The sequence below is a fragment of the Leuciscus leuciscus genome (genome assembly GCF_965113295.1).
Source record: "Leuciscus leuciscus genome assembly, chromosome: 7".
Classification (NCBI taxonomy): domain Eukaryota; kingdom Metazoa; phylum Chordata; class Actinopteri; order Cypriniformes; family Leuciscidae; genus Leuciscus; species Leuciscus leuciscus.
The window spans coordinates 17188068-17211270 of NC_138731.1; the positions used below are offsets into that span (position 1 = coordinate 17188068).

A 23203-nucleotide genomic window follows, 5' to 3' on the forward strand; every position below is an offset into this window, starting at 1 on the left:
TTATGACATATATGAGGGACAGGCTGAAATTTGATATTTTACTGTGAGCACTTTAAAAATAACCTTTATGCCAGCTTTCCATATATATCTGAAAACTGTGGCCAACATTATTTATTATACAATAGCATAAGCAGTCGTCCTGCCGATTTTCTCTTTGATACACTAACCGGACTTCGAGTTACAGCCATTTGAAATGTGCATTTGTTTGCTCTTCTGGGGGCCATTGCTGGGCCATACAATCTACACAGATCTACACACACTATTACTATTACACAAGGGTAATGCACCATTCAGTAAAACAACAAAAAAACAGTGCCAACATTTCCTTTTCACCCCCTCTGATTGCTGCTTATATGCCTGACATCAGTGATATATGCTTTCATTCAAAAAGCAGTTGTAGATGTGCTAGAATGATCAACATGGATCATCTTCAATTAAGCGTTAAGTATTTATAGCAAGATAGCCCACTGTAGCCTCTTGTTATTCACATAGCTTCCTTTTATTTCACTGCAAACTGGCATACATGCAAGTATGTGCAACTTTTGTTGCATTGTTGTCCCAAATATCATTAACCAGATCTACATTTTTTATGTCCCAAGTAAAAGAATCATGGTCATTAATTATATGTAGTAATTTATAAGTTATTAATTATATGTAGGCCTAGTTATTTTTTAATTAATTAAACTAAAGAAATAAGAAATTAAAATTTCTCAAATAAAAATGTCTATTTACTGTACCAAACACCACTTTCAATACACAATAGTCACCATACTTTATTAAACAACACTTTATTGGAGGACACAGAATAAAGTTAATAAAGTAGCATAAAGACAAATGAGATTCAAGATAAATAAAAATGTGTCTTCAAAAATACATTAACATCATAATAGTCCATTCACAGCTGCTGAAGCCATAAAATTAGTGCCAGAGAATCATATTCAGTCACCTACAGAAAACAGATTTGATATTGTGTTGGAAAATCACAGCTAAACTGGTTTCTTGCTCTTCCCTGTACGTCTCTATCGTGTTCGTGTTTTTCTTCCTCGTCTAAACAGTTTGTTCAGTTGAAGAACAGAAGATGTGATCACTGATGTGGTGTCGCTTTTTCTCAACCAGAAGAAGAAGTCTCAACATCCCATTGTCAGGTGTTCTCCAGTCCTGGTCTGAAAGTAAAACAGAAAACAGAAAACATTCAAATGAAGTTGTTTAATGGACAGTCGGGTCAGCTTATGTTCTGCGTTATTTAAAGCAGTGATGGTTTACTCTGGCCCTCAGCGTCCACTGTCCTGCAGATTTAGCTCCGACCTCAAACCCTCCTGCCTATTGTCTAGAAATAAACCTGAAGACTTTGGTTAAAATTTTCAGATGTGCTCGATTAGGGTTGGAGGTTAACTCTTAACTAACCTCAAAAAGTAGAATGCAAAGGGCCAGAGTTGCCTGTTCCTTACATAAATTTACAAAGCAGCAGTCAGTACATTATATAATATACACATTGAAGTATTTATTATATATATATATATATATATATATATTGGAGCACATAATATAAGCTAAGTACTGAACAAAAACTGTTTTACCCATATCAACAGCAACCTATTTTAAAAGATTTTTAAGAAAGGCATTGTCTCTTTTGAGCCTTTGCCAGTGATGCTTGATTTCTTTCCAGACAACATACTCTTCTGTCACTTGTTTCAAGAGCTTCACATGATCAAAAACCAAGTGAAAACCTGTACAATGTAAAATTGTCAACATCAAATTATGTACTACATTTTACAGCATTGTTTCAATTCAAGACATACCAATGGACTCGCTCACTTTTCTGTCTTCTTTGGGCACCAGATGTTCCTTCCTCACCCGAAACAAAGGACTTATTCGATTAGCTTGCGTTGATATAAGGACTGGTCTTCCTTCTCTGCTGTAAAACAAGATAGTCTCGACTTACTCTATGTGCAATTACTATTGTTCCTGAAACATAAATTAAGACAGTATTAAATAAGTTAATTTACCATATGATTCAGGAGAGAACATTTGATGAGTAAATACTGATTGCAATATTCTAGAAACTTCACCTGGGAAGGGCTGATCACGGCAAGATTCGCTGCGACTCACTAGTAGCTCTTGTAATGGTTGGCTCCTAAAAGAGCTGTTGAGTTTGATATTGTAGAGCTTTAAAAAAAAGGACTAAGCAATCCTGCAAAACAGAAAGGAAGGTAATTTTAATACATTACTTGCAAATAGTCAGTTTATAACTGTATGATATGTTTTCTGTAAAGAGTGTTGCATAATTAAATGTTAAAAGCAATTTTATGTTATAAGTTCACTGATATGTGGGCATTTCTATGAATAAAAGTATGTCTTTAATAGCAAGCAATAATCATACGAAAATGATTTACATGCAAACGGGACAGTTATCAGCAGTGTAACATTCTGATTATGACAAAATAATCGAGTATCTGATGTCATGTGACAAGTCAGATAAGCTTTTCCACTCTTGCAAACAGAGGTAGGTTATGAGGTGTGGAGAGACATCATGTATCACTGGAACATGAACAGACAGGGACCAATTTGCAATTAATATAAACTTTCTGACAGTGTGTGTGATATCCGACAACTTTCCAAGAAGTGGCGCAACTGATTTACAAATATCGCGATAAATATGTACAGGAATTGAGGCAGTAGCCAATGACAGCACTAGGAGTAAAAGCTGCAGGATTGTGTACGAGTATACAAATATGTACGAGTATCGTACGAATTTGACAACTTGTTAAATCTTGTGAATTATTAAGACTTTCAGACTATGTTTGTACTGATTGGGATATGGGTTTTGTGAGAAAAGTTTTAAGAAACAACAAATGCTTGATAAAATGTTTGATTTAGGGTTAAAACCCAACACATACTATACCATTGTGAATATTTGCCTTTGCAGCTTTCCGTCTCCTCCGTTTACTTCTCCTCAAACAATAATGGGCTGACTGAGTCCGAAAGGCCCTTTTGGTCTTTTCAGCTGGAAAAAGAGAAAAGAAAATATAGGAAAAAGTACTGATTTACCTTACAAATATTGGATGTTACATTATAAAGCGTTAAAAGCATGGAAAGTGTTGTGGTTAATATGCATTTACATCAAATATCACTTTAAAACTATCAATACAGAGGTAAAAGCATGGTAAGTTTTGTGGTTACTGTCCTTTTACCACACCCTATCACAGTAAAACTAGGGTTACTGTGGTAAAAGCATGGTAAGTGTTGTGGTTACTGTGCATTTACAATAAGTATCACATTAAAACTACCAATAGTGTGGTAAAAGCATGGTAAGTTTTGTGGTTACTGTCCTTTTACCACACCCTATCACAGTAAAACTAATGTTACTGTGGTAAAAGCATGGTAAGTGTTGTTTTTACTGTGCTTCTACTACAAATACAACTTTGGAACTAATTGTACTATTTTTAATCTGATATGAATATCTAAGCCTATAGCACGTCACGTGACAGGCAGTGTTTAATCATATATTTTGAATTAGAAAGCAATGAAACGCAAAGTCTCCGTGGAAATGGCAGATATATTTGGCAGATTAATATCGACAAACAGAAAAGACATTATATCACACATTATTAGGACAGCGTATTTATGTATTTATTTACTAGGCTACTTACCAACAGCTGACACACGTGAACTGATGCCAAATATCGCGATGTGTGTTCGGAACGAGACTTCTTCAGCGCGATTTCCTACTAATAAAATATCATTTTAAAAAGATCAATAAACAGCAAAACAATCCAGCTTCCCTGGCAATAAGACCGAAATAATAACATTAAAAAAAAACACATAAACCACGATAAGATCTCGTGAATAAATGTTGATTAAACAGCTTCTCTGCTGCAGCCGACAGGCAGAAATAATCGAGCTGTAATCACGAAAGACGAAAAATTACGAAATAAACGTGTCCGTGGCACGAATCAATAGATTAAATTACGTGACCATATCACGAACGTTGGAGTTATCCGTGGTCTCACCACAGACTCAATCCGTGCTCCTATCACAGATTTTAGATCTGACTATATAGCCAAGCGAGCAATAGGTGTAAAACGCCATCAAACTGGATTTTATGATGACAGGACAAGACAAAATTGCAACACAGTCGACATAAAGCTTTCAAGTCTCTAAACAAGTGAGCAACATCACACCATCCAGTGAGTGAGGTCAGGTTGTTGAGGTCCGTGGTGCCATCACGGGACTTCAGTTTGGCTAACAGAATCAGACTGAATTTTTATGATGGCTGGACAATGCAATAGCTACAATAACAGAGAGGTTAAAGTCTTTATGGTATTTGGTGTTGGAAAATAAATAAATACTTAAAATGTTGTGTTTCCAAATGAGAAAGCACGTCCATTGAGTGAGATCTGTTCTCTGTCATTGAAACGGGCATCCGTGTGTGGACCACGGAAGATGAGTGTCATTGACTTGCGCGTTGGAGTTATCCGTGGTCTCACCACAGACTCACTCCGTGCTCCTATCACAGATTTTAGATCTGACTATAGCCAAGCGAGCAATAGGTGTAAAACGCCATCAAACTGGATTTTATGATGACAGGACGAGACAAAATGTCAAGTTAATTACATGCCATTGCAACACAGTCGACCTAAAGCTTATACGTTCCTAAACAAGCCAGCAACATTACAACGTCCATGAGTGAGGTCAGGTTGTTGAGGTCCGTGGTGCCATCACGGGACTTTGGTTAGGCTAACTGAAACAAACCGAAATTTTATGATGACAGGACAATGCAATAGCTTCAATAACAGTCAGGTTAACGTCATTATGGCATTTGTTGTTGGAAAAGTTCACAAATACTTCAAATGTTGCGTTTCCAAATGAGAAAGCACGTCGATTGAGTGAGATCTGTACTCCGTCATTGAAACGGGTATCCGTGTGTGGACCACGGAAGGTCAGTGTCATTGACTTGCATTGGAGTAATATCCGTGGCCGCATCACGGAATTTGGGGCGATTCCGTGATGGCTCCACGGATTTTGAGTTAAGGGCACGTGGACATTTCACGGAATCCTGTGAGACCAGGTTGGTGGAAACGAGCCAAAACTGAATAGAGTGGTGTAGGTATGACAGTAGGCCAACCGGCAGTTAGCATCACGCTAGTTCCCTGACAAAAACCAATAGGATTTTCCCATAGGCAAAAAAACAAGCTCTTGTCCATCAAGATAATTATCACAGATGAACACAACTTTTATGAATTTTAAAGCCTAAATGCAGTCGCCAGAAGTAAAAAGCTAAAGGTAGGCTATAAATGAACAACACCATAGTCCCACAAATTCAACAACACCATCACTGAGCTTCCAACAACTCTTTCAGTTTTATCTAAAAACTTTTTCCCAGAACATTTGAGTTAGTATAGTTTATAAAAGCACAATTATAACCATAACAATGCTGTAAAAGCGGACCGAGTTTACCTTTTCAGCGTGATGATGTTTAATCTCATCGAGTCTGTTAGCAGCATGCCTTTTTCAGAGTGGGGTAATATTGATGTATTTTATGTCGTAGAATAAAACGTGAAAGTGTCTTGAGCTTGTGTTCACCACAGACCTTATTTCATCCATTTAACCAAAACCCCATTCAAAAAACCCATTGACTTCGGGACGATGGAACTGGAAGTGCTAAAATGCTCGCTTCCGCGTTTTGGCCTACAAAGTGATGTCATACCTGCACCAGGTTGGCAGATTTTAAGGGTTTATTTCCTCAAAAAGATTAAGATGTTTATTGTCAAATAAATTCCTAAAAAAAAAACAAACAAACAAAAAAAACATTAGAACTGATTAATTTTTATTAAATAGTTTTTACTTTTAAACTATATGTGCATATGTTGCAATAAATGTAAAATATATTGTATCTACAGTATATACACATAATCATCATTTAAATCTATTCACCTTTTAAGCAACGCAGAAGTAAGCTTTTTTTCTGCGATTGTCTGGGCACTTCTGATTCATTTAAAAGCTATAGTAAATAACTGGAAGAATAGCAAAATACAGTAAATAGTCAAATAATTTGTGCTACAATACATGATATTAATTATAATAATTTTTTTCACATTTTCATTTTTATTCATCCTTTGCATTTAGGAATTTAGTTTTAAAGGTTTTTGAATGATTATGGTGCAGTAGAAGACATTTTACTCTAGGGATTCATAGTGCACTTTTTTTTTTGCCACTTTATGATTTGAATTAATGGTTTTTTCTGGAGTAGTTCAGAAAAATTGTATCGGCATAAGAAGTCAGGGATTTTCAATTTTTATAAGTTAAAAATGCAACTGAGCAAGGTGATTTTGAAGCAATGCTGCTTGTGTCGTCCACCTAAACCATACCATGTGCACCAAAACATTCTCTTTATTTGAGAGATCCTAGTAAATGTCTATAATTGAATGTTGGCTATACAACCTTAAATGGGTTTTATTTAAATGTTTACATCACAAACAGTTTACACACAACAAACCTTCAAGATTTTATTGTCATAAAAAAGGTACACACAGTATTTGGTAAAGGAAAAGAACAAACAATAGCTATATTCTTACCATTTTAAAACACTCAAAAACAAAACAAAAAAAACAAAACAAAAGTAAAACACTGCCTCATCAACTGAATGGTCAAAAGATAAATATTCTGCAAAATTTCTACATTTTAATGCAATAATGCTACAGTTTTTTTTTTTTTTTATGATTTATATAGAAATTTGTTGAGCTTTTGCTTCATGAATAAGGCCCAGGATTTAGTTGTATTGCTGTGTTGTAGCTGCCGTATGACCTTGATGTCAAGGACATATTCTTTCACTGGTATGAGGGAGAGTTTCTCTGCTTGTGTTTCTATTTTTATTATCTTAAAACAGCAGTTGATAAGCAGTTGTTTCCATGTGCTCTGTGAATAATCACATCTAACAGCAATTAAGGCTGGTTGTTAGAGGCTTTTGCTTGAACCCCAAATAAAACTTATCACTGCTGTGAATATGTAAGTACACCCCATGAAATGTGTCCTTTATCAACATGTATGTGGACATAATGATAATTCAGTCAGTACTGAAAGATGGTGACATAACAAATAACAAAAACATTCCTTTGTGGATTTGATTTTACAGTTCAGCTTCATCTGTTGTACAGGTTGCTTCAAAAATTCATTTTCATAAGCTTCAGCAATCTTTCTTCTAAGGGCCTCATTCAGCTCTTTTTAACTTGGCATGATGGCTCTACATACTTCAGTGCTACGAGCAAACATGATCAGTTTATTGATGTACATCTGCACTTGATGTAGTGATAAATGTAGGGGTGTACTGACTGTTTCCACATTAGAAATATATTGAAGGCGTTTTTCAGATAATCATGTGTTAGTGTATGACTCATGAAGAACTAAACCATTAATTAATTATTACTGCATCAGCAACTAATAAAGATTCTAAATGATTAATAGATTAAGTCATATATAAATTAAGTAATATATGAATTGTTATTAATTAAATGTGTCATAAATTATGAATTTTATCACCAATTATGAATGTGTTTGAAGGATGGGTAAGTTGGGCTGCACACAAATATCAGCACACCAGAATCTGAACTCCTGACCGCTGTTACACTGTGTTTAAACTGGACGAGACAGCTGTCTACACTTGACATGACAGACCATTGCAAGTCCATTTGTCCTTCGTAACAGAACTAGCACAAGAGCTCTGAGTACGTCAGAAATAGAGTGTGGCATCAGCTTACTGTCGGGGTTTTGTCGTGTAACGTCGCGCCGCATCCAGTGTAGTATCATTGACTATAATGGACGCTCTATTGTCTTTGTCCTGTCTTGACATAGTGTTATGAAATAGCAGTGCTCGACCGCATGTTCTCAGTGTACCACAACCTCAAGCTTAACCTGACATATTCCTGTGCCATGAACAACAAGGTTCATCGGACTCAGTGAAATCTTGGTTGGAGATGGTTGGAGATTGAAATCCATGGCTTAGTGTGGATGTCAAAACCAAAATGGCATATTACTTAACAATTAGTTAATAGTCATGTGCCTCAACAAGTAAAGTCATAACATAATGATACATTTGCAAATCATTAGCTAATGATTAATTAAAGCAGACAATTCGAAGTTGAAGTACATGACTTCAACCCATTGTGGTAATTAACGCATTAATTTACACTATTAGTTAAAGGGATACTTCACCTCTGGGAAGATGAATGTGTATTTAAAATAGGTCATTTAAGCTGAAGAAATGTGAAGAAATTTTTGAATTTGGAGCTTTCTAGACTGAGAAAAGCCAGAAAATGTATTTTTGGCTTATGTGGATGAAAGACAACAACTCCCAGTATGCACTTGCTTCGCTGCCCTAGGAGGCCACGCCTACCGGTAAGAGAGTGCAGTTGAAAACAACAAGGCTATTAGGCTAGCCTACGTGATGAGTTTGCCAGGGATTTAGAGATCGCCCAAAATGTCTAGAATTCGGCTTTTGCGTTCTACAGTCGCCATTCATTATGTTTACTGTGGCGAGCAGGACGAGGCTGAGGGCCGCGGGAGAATGGCGCGAGGCCGGTGGCGTGATTACTGAGACGCGCCGGTCTCCTATCTCTCACGGAGGTGCGGGAATTTTCTTTGCAATGGTAAAACGCACATCAACAGATTACTTGTTTAGCGTTCATGTAAACACTACATTCAGACTCACCAATCGGAATGAATTCAGTTAGATTGAAACACAAGGTGTGCATGTAAACAATGAATGGCGACCGCAGAACGCAAAAGCTGAATCCCGTACATTTTGAACGATCTCGCCCGCCGGACAAGTCCGGGAAAAGGAGGATGGTAACCCCTACTTACTCAGCTTTCTCCTATTATTCAGCTTTCTCCACAGAACAAGAGCCTGCTAGCTTAGCTTCCAAAGAAAGACGGCTGACACTGTGTACATTCTGTGAGTGAGATCCCTCTATGGGCGGGCTGAAAATATGCGGAACAACGCCATCTACTGGCTGTAGTCTTTTGCCTCTGGCCAGAAAATCCTCCGATGACGCAAAATTAAGATTTTTGCGTCATCTGAGGATTTTTTCCAGACAAAAAATACATAAATCTCTTGTCTCAGGGGGATATGAGGGTGGAAAGCATGGTAATTCGAAAATACTACAGGTTTTCTACTAATACAAAGCTTAATGCTAAATCCTGAAGTATCCCTTTAATAAAATATTTTATTAAGGAATTAATACATTATGACACATTTAATTAATAACAATTCATATATTTCTTAATCTATTAATCATTTAGAATCTTTATTAGTTGCTGATGCAGTAATTATTAATTAATGGATTTAATGGTAGTCATACACTAACACATGATTATCTGTGCATTAGTTAAGCATGAATTAATGCATATTAGTGCACCCATATTGTAAAGTGTTAACATAAAAGCTTTTATTGCATCATTTTATAGCACCTAGTCTTTGAATAGCATTATGCATTTTTGTACTTCATATGAAATCACCTTGACACAAGAGATCTGTCTCACAAAGCAATTGGCTACCAGTTAAGTTGAGCAAACTACAAAAAAAAAGTTTTTTGTACCGTGAAATAAACTTGCATTTTTTCAGTCCATGGTGGATCACTTTAACACTGTTCATCACCATATTTACTAAAGCTACACAACTCTGCTGCTTCGAGGCAGGTTTTGTTGATCAGATTACAACTAGACACTTGATACATTAGCTGTGAGCAAAGTGACATATCTGCAATGCAATGAATGAAGTCAATCCCCTGTGTGTTCCAAGCTACAGCACACAAAACTAATTTTAGATATAAAACTTCCCTACTTAAATTTTTGTTGAGAGAAGCTTACAGAGAGAAGAGAAAATTGAATTAAATATTTGACATTATCATTAAGTAATTCAGTGCAGAATGTATGAGGGAAATATCTGTAAACGTGTGCTGCAGTGAGACAGTGTTCTGACAGTTTGTGCTACTAGCTCAGGATGTGCTATCTGCTGTTTAAATAGTGACTTTTCAAGCTAAAACATGGGTATTATGTTTCACACCCGCTTACAGTAAATTTGTGAATCATGAATAAACCAGGGGTATTCAAACCCTGCTCCTGGAGAGCTATACCTGCACTTATGGGGGGTTTCCAGGAATAAGAATGGGAACTACTGATATATAGCATCAGCTATCATTAAAATCTGATTAAATTTTGCATGTGTCTTCAGAATATGCCATTGTCCATGTTTTTAAAGTTTTAGCCTGTGTTAGCTGTTGAAATTTGGCTGCTGAAGGCCATTTTTGTTGATTTGTCCAACTGATATTTAAAGAATAGTTTAGCATTTCTACCAAAAAAAGTACTACATTTCCATGATCAAGTGGTTGTGTACAGCCCATTGTGTTCTGATCCCACATCACCTCTCATTCACACCTACTGTCTTTTCAAAAAGAGAACTACTCAGTTAGACAGTTTGAGCTACAGGCCAAAGCCAACATCTGCCTGCATTAACCGTTAGCCCAACACTAAACAGACATCTGTTGATATAGGATATCCTGTTCTGCCTTTTCTGCTGATGATACACTCACAACATATTAAATAACAGGACATATGTCTAGACGTGGTGTGTAATCAAGCACACTTAATCACAGTGAGTGACGTTACAGCTCAAATAATGCTTGACGGATCTGCCTAATCTTCCTAGTTGCCTAACAAGCAGACCAGGCCTGCTAAATGGGAAACTGCACCATACTGTGCTTTGCTCTAATTTTCTATTAGTCAGCTGCTAAAACAATGCAGACACAGACAACACAATATGAATGCTATTCATCCCCCTCTGAGTGAAGCTCTGAACACGTCAGGAGAAGGGAAGATGTACATGATACAAAAAAATTAATAAAATGGTACTGTTTTCAAAATGGGCTTTTGCAGCTTGAAATATAATATCACTAAACCTTTTTAGTGAAAGTAAGGTACTTTCCTGCACACCACTTTCATTTTGAACTGAAAGCTTATGGTGACTTCTGTAGTCAAAGTATTGTGTGATCTATGTGATTTCCTGTCATGTTAGCTGAGGTCTGTAGTCTGGGCCCGGATCTACCATACGGGCAATCTGGGCACATGCCCAGGGGCCCTTGCGCAGAGAGGGGCCCTCCGTGATGGGAGTTTTTTTAAATATAAAAATATAAAGGTGAATGAAAATACCTTATGGGCCCTATCTTGCACCCAGCGCAATTGACTTTGTACACAACGCATGTATCATTCCTATTTTGCACCCGACGCACAGCGGACTTTTCCCTCGACAAATACACGTCGGTAAATTACGGAATGAATTTGCGCTCCCGGGGGCAGTTCAGCGAAAAGAGGAGGCGTGTTCCAGCGCAAACGTTCCCTGGTGCTATTTTGCAGTTCCAGACAACAATTCCGCGACAGACCAGAAAAAACCTAGTCTAAATTCAGTGGCGCGTTCAGATGCTATTTTATGGGCGCATGCTTGGCCATAAAGTAGCGTGTGCACAACGTGCATACAGTACACTTTGCTTCTCTCATCTACACACAGACGCAGCAGTTGCCATTTTTGCAGACCATACATAATTACAAGGAAAAATATTCCACATGAGGGAAATCATTGTGGTGTCCATGAAGATGTGAAAAAATGAAAAAAAATTATTATACGCCTGTTTAACCGAAGCTAATTTGGGTGGGTTTCTCCCATCCCCATGCAATATCACTTTTCTGTCTTTTACGGCCCTGACGAGAACGTCGGTCTCCTCGGATGTGAACCGCTCCTGGTAAATCCGCCATTATAATAGCAATCCGCCATGGAACAAGCGCGCCTGCTCTTAAAGGGAATGTGAGATGATGTTCGGATTGGTTTATTTCACGTTACCCCCAAACCACACCTATGAGTAATGTAGCTACTTCAGACCAACCCATTTTAGATTTGCGTCGGGCGCAAGAGTAATTTATCCCGCCGGTATAATAGCAACAGCACCCGAGATCCGCCCACAAAGTTTTTTGCTTTTCGCGTTTGATACTTGCATTTCAGATTGTTAAAATAGGGCCCTATATTTATAAAGGTATATTTCGAAATTCCCTTGCTCAATAGTCTCCAAACTCTAATCAATCGTAGTGCTGGACGAGCCCACCCACGAGGTCCAACTCCCCAAGTTATAGCCGTTCAAAGTTGGGGGACCCAGCGAACGGCGATCCGGTAGGGGGCGTCCCCGAGGCCGGCCACTCTCGCGTTCGAGCAAGGGTCCCCGTGGGACCTCCTCAACCGAATTTGAGCCCTCTGGGTCTTCGCGTTGCCGAGATACGAGCGATTTTCTTCTGAGATCGTGATGTTACCGCCATTTTGAAGCGTGTCCGGTGGTTTTCGGCTAATATCTTCGCAAAATTTTAGTGCCTTCTTTGGAGGGTGTGTTTCAGTGCCCAAGGGCCCCTGGGGGTACTAATCCAGCCTTGTCTGCAGTTATTTTACTCTGAATCCTCCCATTACCAGTCCTTAAAAACTTTGTTCCAATCAGTTCCTCTCTCTAGACAAAGGCACATCAAGTGTTTCAGAACATCCGGTTCGATATGGAGAGCTGACTGACACACATCTGTGACTGTCAGTAATGTGAAAGCACTCCATTCCTGAGAAAATCACAAAACAAAATACAAACAAACATAACACAGTTAGTGAATTGCATCTATGGGCAAACATATTTGTTATAAATATGACAAACAGTGGTGGCAATAGACCAGGGCTTGCTGGGGCTGTAGCTCCACCAAAAATGTGCTTAGCACCAGCGCAGTGCAGTGCTTTTTACTCTCAGTGTCACGTTCATTAAACCTAAAAGAGGGGTGTAATAAATGTTGTAAATGTGCCTAAAACAATGGGGGTTTTAATGGGGGAGGAGTCAATTGCACAGACTGGTACGGCGTGCGCATTGGCGAATCGTGATTTTAGTATAAATTCTTGCACTAGTCTGGTGATGAAAAAAATAAAGAGAAAATGTTATTTTAGATCTAAACATATGCGTAAAACAAGCGTCTTCGACCGTTATTGCATCTCTTCTGCTTTTTCTGTTTCTCACGCCATGTTTTAAAACGCCTTGTCAAGTTGAAAGTTCAACTTTTGAAAACACGTCTCGACACCCGCGCTCTTTTCCATTTCGTTTGCATTTTAAAAGCACAAGTGCGTTCCTTAATTTAGCTTACTGCCGTTTTAAAGCCCTCACATGGACATAATAAATACGTAGCTACGCCTAGGCTATATGTCTATGGGATTGCAAGTCGACAAGTTTCAATAAACCGTTATTGATTCAAAGAGCTGATAAGGTAATATATAAGCACCAGCGCAGTGCTTATATATTATTATATATTATATATATTGGTGTTAAGCAAAATTTATTCTGTGCTTAGTTCTGTGTACACTTTACAATGTGACCTTAAGATAAAATGGAAAATTAAATAAATAAAATGCAATAAATGCAAGGTATTGAAGTAATTGATGCAATGAATCCCTCGTGAAAAAATAAATATGCCTAAGAATACTTGCAAACAGACTTAAGAAAGACTTCAGTATACTTCAAGTGTGTTTATGATTAGTTAACTTAAAGTGTGCTATTTTGGAACAACTAATTTTGTACTAAGTATATTTTAGTTGTAATTAAATTGTAGTAAATCATAACTTTAATTGTATTTAGTGTACTTTTTTGTGCTAAATTGGGACAACTTCAAGTATACTTAGTCTACTTTAAGTGACTGTGTAGGGACTAATTACATGCTTGATTAGTGATTAAAGTGTACTTTATTTGTTTTCCAAGTACATTACAAATGCATTACCAGTGACTTCGAAACATACAAGCAATATACCATAAGTGTATTTGAGTAAAAAGTATATGCTCAGGTATAGCTTTGGCTTATTCCAAATCCTACAAATTGCACAATTTGTCTTCAATAACAAATGCACATTAATAAACAAATATTACTTAGCGATACTTTGTACAATATACTTTTGTATACTATAATGTATTTTGAAAGTATACTTCAATGCATTATTATAATGATCATTTCCAGCACACAGTTAAAAATATACCTTAAAATATATTAAGTAAATATATTATATATAAGTAAAGTGTAAATAAATACACTTTTAAAAAATAAACAGAATTTTTTTTATACTTCAAGTATATTTTTCAGAAATATATTTTTTTAGAGAATATACTAAAGTACAATTATTTTAAAGTGTGTTAAAAGTTGTATTGTGAAAATAGGTAAAAGCATGATGCTAATATACTTTTAATATATCTAGAGATAGTAAAAAAAAAATTAGGTATATTTGCAATGTAGCCTACTATTGAAAAAAGGAATGTATTTCAAAAGTATACTATTTTCATTAGGGATTGTTTATCCCCCCCAAGGAAAAAATCCTGGAGCCGGCACTGATGACAAATGATAAAAGATCACCAACCTATTCATTCTCATCATCACAGCCCTCCTCCTGTCATGTTTAGAGTCCTCCACTGTCCTGTAGGAAATATTTAGACAAATTTAGCCCATATGATCATAAATAAAAACTACACTACAGTTCAAAAGTTTGGGTAAAAGAGGTTTTTTTTGGAAAGAAATTAAAACTTTTATTCTGCATATAATGCATATAATCTTATAAAGCATTAAATTGATCAGAAGTAAATGTAAAGACATTTATAATGTTACAAAATATTTTTTATTTCAAATAAATGCTGTTCTTTTGAGCTTTCTGTTCAGAATCCCGAAAGAAAATGTATTACAGTTTCCAGAAAAATATTAAAGGGGTGGTTGATTATGATTTCACTTTTCTAACTTTAGTTACTGTGTAATGTTGCTGTTTGAGCATAAACAACATCTGTAAAGTTACAATGCTCAAAGTTCAAAGCAAAGGGAGATATTTGCTTTTAAAGAAATCGCTTTTTAAAGCAGGGCTATGCAGGTTCGGGAATTTCTTCGCTGTATTCTCGCTTTTTGCTCGCAGGTTTCTCTATAGAGCTCCCCCTACAGCTTCGGAATAGATATTTGACAACGCTGTCGAAAAACTCGTTGGCGACTCTGAGATACCAGAGGCTAGTAGATCAACAGCATCAAAGCAGATGGGACATTCTTTAAAACGTCTTCTTCATTCGGGTTCAAATAGCGTGAGGGAGCGCAATAATGACAGAATGTTTGCAGATTTTTTTGCCGTAAAGCAATTCGCTACATCGCAAGACCTGATATCACGCGATACTTCCTGACGCTGAGGCCGGCGGCCCGCTGGCTCAAAGTTGCAAGGGTGGTTTTTCAGCTCACAGGCGCTTGGGGGGTGCGAGACGACCACCATTCAACCCGAAAAAAGTCATATAACTATTCCAATGATTCCGAAGCTGTTCAGTTAAGGTTAGAAAAGTTACTTAGTTCACCTTTAAGGACTAACAAACAGCTGGTAGGGACTACAGACATTCCTCCAGGGTTAGTGACATCACCAACCCTAGAATTTACATAATCCCCTCCCCCGGATCACGATTTATAGATTATCATGACAGAATATGCTAATCAATGACTAGAAGATAACTTACACATAACTTAAGATAAATAAATTCCTCAACTAACCATTCAGAAATGTCCTGTTGCTCGACATGTTGTCACTTCTTCTTGAGTCTCTCCATCATTGTCTGAATCCGGTTTGAACATAAAAGGCTAAAAGTTTTTGAAATTTTCAGTGCATGTCTGTGTGAGTGCAACCTCTTGAAGCTCCGCCCTCTGTGCCGGGAGCAGCAGCTCATTTGCATTTAAAGGAACAGACACAAAACGGTGCCTTTTTGCTCACTCTCAAAAATGTACAATTTTAACTTGCTAAATAAATATATCTGTGGAGTATTTTGAGCTAACACTTCACATACACACTCCAGGGACATCAAAAACTTATTTTACATCTTGTGAAAAGGGCATTATACCACCCCTTTAAGCATCACAACTGTTTTCAACATTGATAATAATGAATGCTTTTTAAGCACCAGATTGGCATATTAGAATGATTTCAGAAGGATCATGTGACACTATAAGACGGATAAATGACTGCATCACAGGGATAAATTACATTATTTTAAATAGTAATATTTCACAATTTAACTTTTTTATCAAATAAATGTAGCATCAGTGAGCATAAAGACTCCGATATACTCAAGGTGAATTTATGTTTGTTCTTCGCTTAGGGTTAAAACAAAGTTCAAAATATTATGTGACCAGCGGTATAATCTTATCGAACATCCGACACTGTCCACACTGCTGAGAGCGGCGTTTAGATGAATATGTAAATGCTGTATGTGCTGCGCACTTTTATCTCTTTATAACAAAAATAAACACACAACAAAATTGAGAAAATAGCAAGTATTTTTTTTAAATAAAGCAGAAGAAAAGCATCTGATCATAGCAATGTGGATATGTTTGAACAAGCTCTGCAATTCAGAACTCTAGTAAACTCACATCATGTTAATTTATATAACACTTTATACAATAGATAGCTTAAAATCAAGCATCTTTACCGTATTAAACTTGAAAATATTTCATCAGAAGTACAACTTCATTTTCTACAATATTAAAGCAGATCTCCAGTGTGTTCATGTTTTCACTCGCGGACGTCTGACCTCGACGGACTGAACAGGAGAAATAAAGAGGAAAAGATTTTCCATGTGAAAGAAGGCAGAGCCTCAGCGCACAACTATTACTTATTTGCTATGGGCAAATGGTAGTACAAGTTTACCAGCCGTAGTGAACTTTTCTGGAAAGTTCACTTTGGCAAGCTGTTTCGAACTCCTAAAACGAACTCCAAATTAAGTTAGTTTTGGCCTGATTTTGTTCAAAATGACGTTGCATCAGTTTGTTCTTCGATTTCACTTGAAGTATATCGGGGCCTTAAGAGATTTTTTCTAAATACATCTTACCAAACCCAAACTTTTGAACGGTGTATGGCTACACTATATCAATATATAAGAAAAAGTACATTCAATGAATGTGGTATTTTGAAACAACAACAAAAAACACACCTGTTCTTCATCATTGGAATTGGCACGCCTTGATACTCGAATCCATTTCCTAAAAATAAAGATAAATGTAACATGGCAGCACTAGATGACCAATGTTGGTGCAGTCTTCTGTACTGGTTATAAGCTGATTCTGGAGCCTCTAACACTGCACATTTTGAACATCCCTTTGAATGACACACCCATTTCAGGACTTTACTAATGAGCTGATGACCTCAATCAGTTGACTGATTATGGAGACATATGTGCATTGTAAACAATATAGAGGTTATAAATTATGGACCCAACAAACTGATCATGATTATGCACTATTATTCTGCCTTTCCACAAACATAAAATTATGATTTAAACAATGGTTTTTTTTTATTATATATATATATTTTCATGAACAAAAAAACAAAAACTAAATGTACACAATAATTTGTATTTTAACATTACTGCATTTTAACTTACAGTTTTTTTTTTTTGTCAGGACATTTTGTTGATCGCTTGGTCTCTATTTCTGGAGCATCATGCGTATTAGTCCTCAGTCTGTTATGACCAATCTCAGTGGTTTAAAATTCTACTTCTCATAACTGCACATAAAAATCTAATATAATATGACTGGCTGTGATTGTGTCAAAAAATAGCGTATAACTGGAAACATTTTTAATTCATGCTAGGTTTGGACATCATTTATTATTGTAGGGCAATATTAAAATGTAAACAAAACATACAAAAGCTCCAAACCCTCACGTCACACTGAGACAAATGAAGTGTTTAAACTCACGGCTTGGTTTTGAATATCACAACACCAACAGCACCGAGAAGAGCAAAGATGAGGAAAAAAACAAACAGACCCCAACAGACGGTGCTGGATTCTAGAAAAGAAGGGTGGAGATACAGGAAGCGAAACATTGTCAAGTAAAGTTCAAACTTCTACAACATTACTGTTATTCATGAAAGGCTGACAAAGACTATATCCATTTATACAGACATGGGTTATCACAGATTAGATTTATCCTGATTCCCATGTCCAGAATTGAGATTAATATGATACAGGGATATCCAGTTAAAACAATTATATATCACAGTTTTGAATTTCCACATAATGTAGTCTTTTAATCGTTTTGTATCTGATAAATTGTAGCATGCATAAATTATATTTTTAATGCCAAATGCATAAATGTAAATGTTCTGTTTGCTATCTTAATTGAAATTTAGCAATTCAGTTCATCACCATATGCAGCACACAACTTTTCATTGGATAAGTGTTTCAAGAATAACAAACAGCATGTATCATAACCTATATAAAAAAAAAAAAATAGACTCACCAGTATGAACATTCACATACAGATAACCTGATGAGTTTCCATACTGGTTTGAAGCATGGCAGATGTATAAGCCATTAAAGTCAGGGGACAGTTTTGGGACAGGAAGCTTGTTGTCTTTATAATAGAGAGTACTTTTATTGTCTCTGTTAAAATAGAGAGATATGAAAGATCACTGAACATACTGGTAAAACAAGGTTGGATAACATCTGGAAAATTTGCCCACAAACACTTTAGCAACCACCCACCAACACCCCAGCAACCATTAAGAACTGCTCAACCTTCCATCTATCGGCCTCTCTCTCTGAAACCTACAAAAACCTTCATGCATCAAGCCTATGACCTTTGCCCCTGGTTAGTAGACGCTCAAAAACAACAAAGTTGACATGAAATCTAAATTGACCCGATTTATTTTCTTAAGGCAAGGCAAGGCAAGGCAAGTTTATTTATATAGCACATTTCATACACAATGGCAATTCAAAGTGCTTTACATAGAAGAAATTAAAATAATAAAAAGAAATAAGAATAATTAAAACAGTTTAGAAAAATTAAATTAAATACAGTACTTAAAAAAATAAAAAAAAAAAAAATATATTATTATAGATCTTTCCTTCAAAGGATTCCCTTAAGACTTAAATCTTTCCTTCTTTTAACCTTCAATCTTCTTACGACTTCCATCTATCAACTTTCCTTTAACTTTCTTTTCTCCCTCATTTACTCACACGTTCTTTTCACTTTCTTTAGCACTGCGTTCACATTCTTTCTCAGACGAAAACTTTATTATCGTCATTTAAACACTGTTCTACTTTCAAACCCACATTAATACACGTCACTTTCACATTATCACTTTCTTTTACCTTCTGAGTGGGCATTTACAGTTTCGGGCTAAATGCCCTGCTGACATAGGAGAAATTAAAATAATTAAAAGAAATAAGGATAATTAAAACAGTTTAGAAAAATAAGATAAAATACAGTACAGTACAAACAGTCGGACGAACAGCGGCACAGTGCTCATTCAGTAAATGCACAGCTAAACAGAAGTGTTTTGAGTCTGGATTTGAATGTGACCACTGTAGGAGCACATCTGATCTCTTCTGGAAGCTGGTTCCAGCTGCGGCTGGCATAATAGCTAAAAGCAGACTCACCATGTTTAGAGTGAACCCTTGGTATTTCTAGCTGATATGATCCTAATGATCTGAGTGATCTGTTGGGTTTATATTCAGTGAGCATATCTGCAATGTATTGAGGTCCTAGGCCATTGAATGATTTATATACCAGTAATAGTACTTTAAAATCAATCCTAAATTTAACTGGGAGCCAGTGTAAAGACCTGAGGACTGGTGTGATATGTTCATATTTTCTGGTTCTGCTCAGAATCCTAGCGGCAGCGTTCTGTATGAGCTGCAACTGTCTTATGGTCTTTTTGGGAAGGCCAGTGAGGAGTCCATTACAATAATCCACCCTGCTGGTGATGAAAGCATGCACAAGTTTCTCTAAGTCTTGCCTGGAAACAAAGCATCTAATTCTTGCAATATTTTTCAGATGATAGTATGCTGATTTAGTTATTGCTTTGACATGACTACTGAAACTAAGGTCTGACTCTAGTGTCACACCAAGATTCCTGACTTGATGTTTAGTTGTTTGACCCCTAGAGTGAAGGTATGCGTTCACCTTGAGAACTTCATCTTTGTTTCCAAACGCAATAACTTCAGTTTTGTCTTTGTTTAATTGAAGAAAGTTTTGACACATCCAACTGTTGACTTCGTCAATGCATCGGCACAAGGAGTTAATGGGGCTGTAATCGTTAGGCGATAGGGCTAAGTACAGCTGTGTGTCGTCTGCATAGCTGTGGTAAGCTATTTGGTTATTTCTCATTATTTGGCTCATTGGGAGCATATACAGGTTGAACAGGAGTGGCGCAAGAATTGAGCCTTGAGGGACTCCGCATGTCATGGATGTCCACTCAGACTTATGGTCTCCTATACTAACATAATAACCTCTCCCATCTAAGTATGACCTGAACCATTTTAGGACTATCCCAGAAAGCCCCACCCAGTTTTCCAGCCTGTCAAGAAGTATGTTATGATCGACAGTGTCAAATGCAGCACTGAGGTCGAGTAGTACCAGCACTGATAATTTTCCTGAATCAGTATTTAAGCGAGTATCGTTTATTATCTTTATGAGCGCGGTCTCTGTGCTGTGATGCGGTCGGAAACCAGATTGAAAATTGTCAAAGTATCCATTCGAGCTTAAGAATTTGTTCAGCTGATTGAAGACAACTTTTTCAATGAGCTTGCCTATGAAAGGAAGATTTGAGATCGGTCTATAGTTGCTTAATATGGTCTTATCCAGATTGCTCTTTTTCAGGAGGGGCTTGACAACTGCAGTTTTCAGGGAGTTTGGAAAACTCCCAGAGAGAAGTGAGGCATTTACCACTTCTAGAAGATCTGCTTCTAAACTGTTTAGCACACTTTTGAAAAAAGATGTGGGAAGTGTGTCAAGAGCGCATGTTGATGTTTTAAGGTGTTGTACGGTTTCTTCCAAAATTTTGCCATCAATTTCTTTGAAGTCAGACATAGTAACTACTTTCTCAGGTGGTCTGATCTGTCTGACCTCAGTGCAACTCAAGGATGTGCTGATCACCTTTCTGATATTATTGATTTTCTCAGAGAAGAAAGAAGCAAACTCACTGCACTTGCTGTTTGAGAGCATTTCACTAGGAATCTGGCTTGGGGGGTTTGTCAGTCTCTCTACAGTAGCAAAAAGAGTGCGTGTGTTGTTAATGCATGTTACTGGTCTTATTGTAAATGATTCACATGTGAATGAATTTTTTTGACCTTGTAGTCTTCAAATAAAAAAATTATAACTTGCTCTCCCAGTGATACGACTCACTTGATGTCTATGACATGAGATCCATGTTGCAGTTAAGCCAATCACACTCAGATCTGCCTCCATTCCAGTATGCTCACTTTTCACAATCCAATCAACAACTGATGGATGAAATCATGTCCCGTCTAATGTTTTTTTCTTGCTCACTAAGCCATTTCATAAGAAACATGTCCCAATATAGTAGTCAAATTCTAAACCTGTGAACCACAATATGCAAAACTTGTCAGCTTTGTGCAGGCGTTAAAGCAGTGCTGCGTTCCAGTCCAATATTGTCATGCCCTTCACTTGCTAACTTCCCTCCGTCTCGTTCACTCGGATGTACGTCATTGCGAGGGCCCACTACTGGCGGAAACTGCAATGGGCTGAACTGGAACGTCCTAAGCCCTTGATCACTTGGAATCAGCTATATAGTTGATTTATTATTAGGGCCCGAGCACCGATGGTGAGAGGACCCTATTGTTTTTGCTCTGTTTATTATTATTATTCTTCTTCTCCAAAGTGAATCGCTTTTTAGAGGGCCTTAACATGCTCGAAAACTCATGAAACTTTGCACACGCTTCAGAAGTGGTGAAAATTTACGTGTGATATGGTTTTCAAAATTGGGTGGGGCAAATTCTGTAAATTATTGCCCCCACATTTTGCCCCGGCTCTACGTTTCACGCACAGGTATGAAATTTGGTACATACATGTAATGACCCAATACCTACAAAAAAGTCTCTTGGAGCATAGCCCTAAACACAACAGGAAGTGAGCTATTTTGAACTTCCTCCTAGATTTTGGGCATTTTTCGTAATTTCCTGATGTTGTACTTTAACGAACTCCTCCTACAGATTTAATCTGATCCTCTTCAAATTTGGTGAGTGTAATCTTATGGCCTTTGCGACGTTAAATTGCGAAGATCTAGAGTTTTCGTCGAAGGGTGTGCCCTCGGCGGCCTGACAAATGTTCACCCAATTTCGGCCTTTTGGTGATATATGCATGATCAGATAAGTTCTCTGTCAATATTGCTTGCAGTTCCGATGTTGGTAGGCAACCACAGACAGCCTGCAGTAACTCAGGCATACAATTTCCAATCTGTCCCAAACTTCACATGTTTGATAAGAGTCCTGTCCTGAACACATGACCATGCTCATTATGGTTATAGCAATAGCGCCACCTGCTGGTAGCTGGAAGTGTGGCAAATACAAAACGTGCTTGAAAAATCATGAAACTTTGCACACACTTCAGAAGTGGTGAAAATGTACGTGTGATATGGTTTTCAAAATTGGATGGGGCAAAATGGCTTAATTATTGCCCCTACATTTTTCATGAAATTTGATACATACATGTAATGACCCAATACCTACAAAAAAGTATCTTGGAGCGTAGCCCTAAACACAACAGGAAGTCAGCTATTTTGAACTTCCTCTCAGATTTCGTGCAGTTTTTGCCATTTCCTGATTTTGTACTGATGTTGTACGAACTCCTCCTACAGTTTTGATCTGATCCTCTTCAAATTTGGTGAGTGTAATCTTAAGGCCTTTCCTAAAGCCACCGGGTGGCGGTGGCAGGGGTGCGAGGGCCCTTTTCATCGCTGCTTGCAGCTTTAATTTACATTTGTTTTCCCTTTAAGAATTTGTTTAATGCAGCATACAAATGTATATATGGTGTTTGTGTTGTTTTCAATTAAAAAAAATTTAATTAATATATCATAGAGTTGTTTGTTGTGGTGTTGATTAGACGAGATATGTGGTGACGTCACAATCGTACTGCATTGTGGGACATATAGGTGCCTGAAGTGTACATATGAAGTAGACTCGCTCCCTCGGTCAAAATCGAGGGAACGAGGGTCTGTCCATCTAAACTTCCCTCGTCCACTTCACGAAGTGGAACGCACTTAAAAATGGCGGCGGGGATTCCCCCGAGGGGAAGTGCTTAGGGAAGTTCGCAAGTGCGTGTCTAAAAGTGGACTGGAACGCAGCACAGCAC

General features: G+C 37.3%; 2 protein-coding genes and 1 long non-coding RNA gene across 5 annotated transcripts in view; all 3 read right to left on the reverse strand.

Annotated features, from left to right (window-relative positions):
• Positions 1–23203, reverse strand: part of LOC309503164 (uncharacterized protein) — a 111120-nt gene that overhangs the window by 33100 nt on the left and 54817 nt on the right. The gene's annotated exons all lie outside the window — the stretch shown is intronic.
• LOC309503176 lies at positions 998–5069 on the reverse strand. Its single transcript, XR_014207532.1, has 5 exons — positions 3651–5069; positions 2903–3004; positions 2070–2191; positions 1800–1915; positions 998–1163 (listed from the first exon to the last, which is right to left on the reverse strand). It is a non-coding gene; the product is annotated as an uncharacterized lncRNA (long non-coding RNA).
• Positions 6438–23203, reverse strand: part of LOC309503132 (nectin-3-like) — a 45586-nt gene continuing 28820 nt past the window's right edge. The window contains exons 5-9 of one of the 3 annotated variants that reach the window (XM_082175836.1): positions 18350–18492; positions 17806–17896; positions 17040–17088; positions 14456–14512; positions 12496–12633 (exon numbers count right to left, since the gene is read on the reverse strand). In XM_082175836.1, the coding sequence (XP_082031962.1) occupies positions 14495–14512; positions 17040–17088; positions 17806–17896; positions 18350–18492 (301 nt within the window). In that variant the 3' untranslated portion in view covers positions 12496–12633; positions 14456–14494. Of the gene's footprint in view, positions 12634–14455; positions 14513–17037; positions 17089–17805; positions 17897–18349; positions 18493–23203 lie in introns of all 3 variants that reach the window. The other 2 variants (XM_082175837.1, XM_082175835.1) reach the window with 2 other exon arrangements.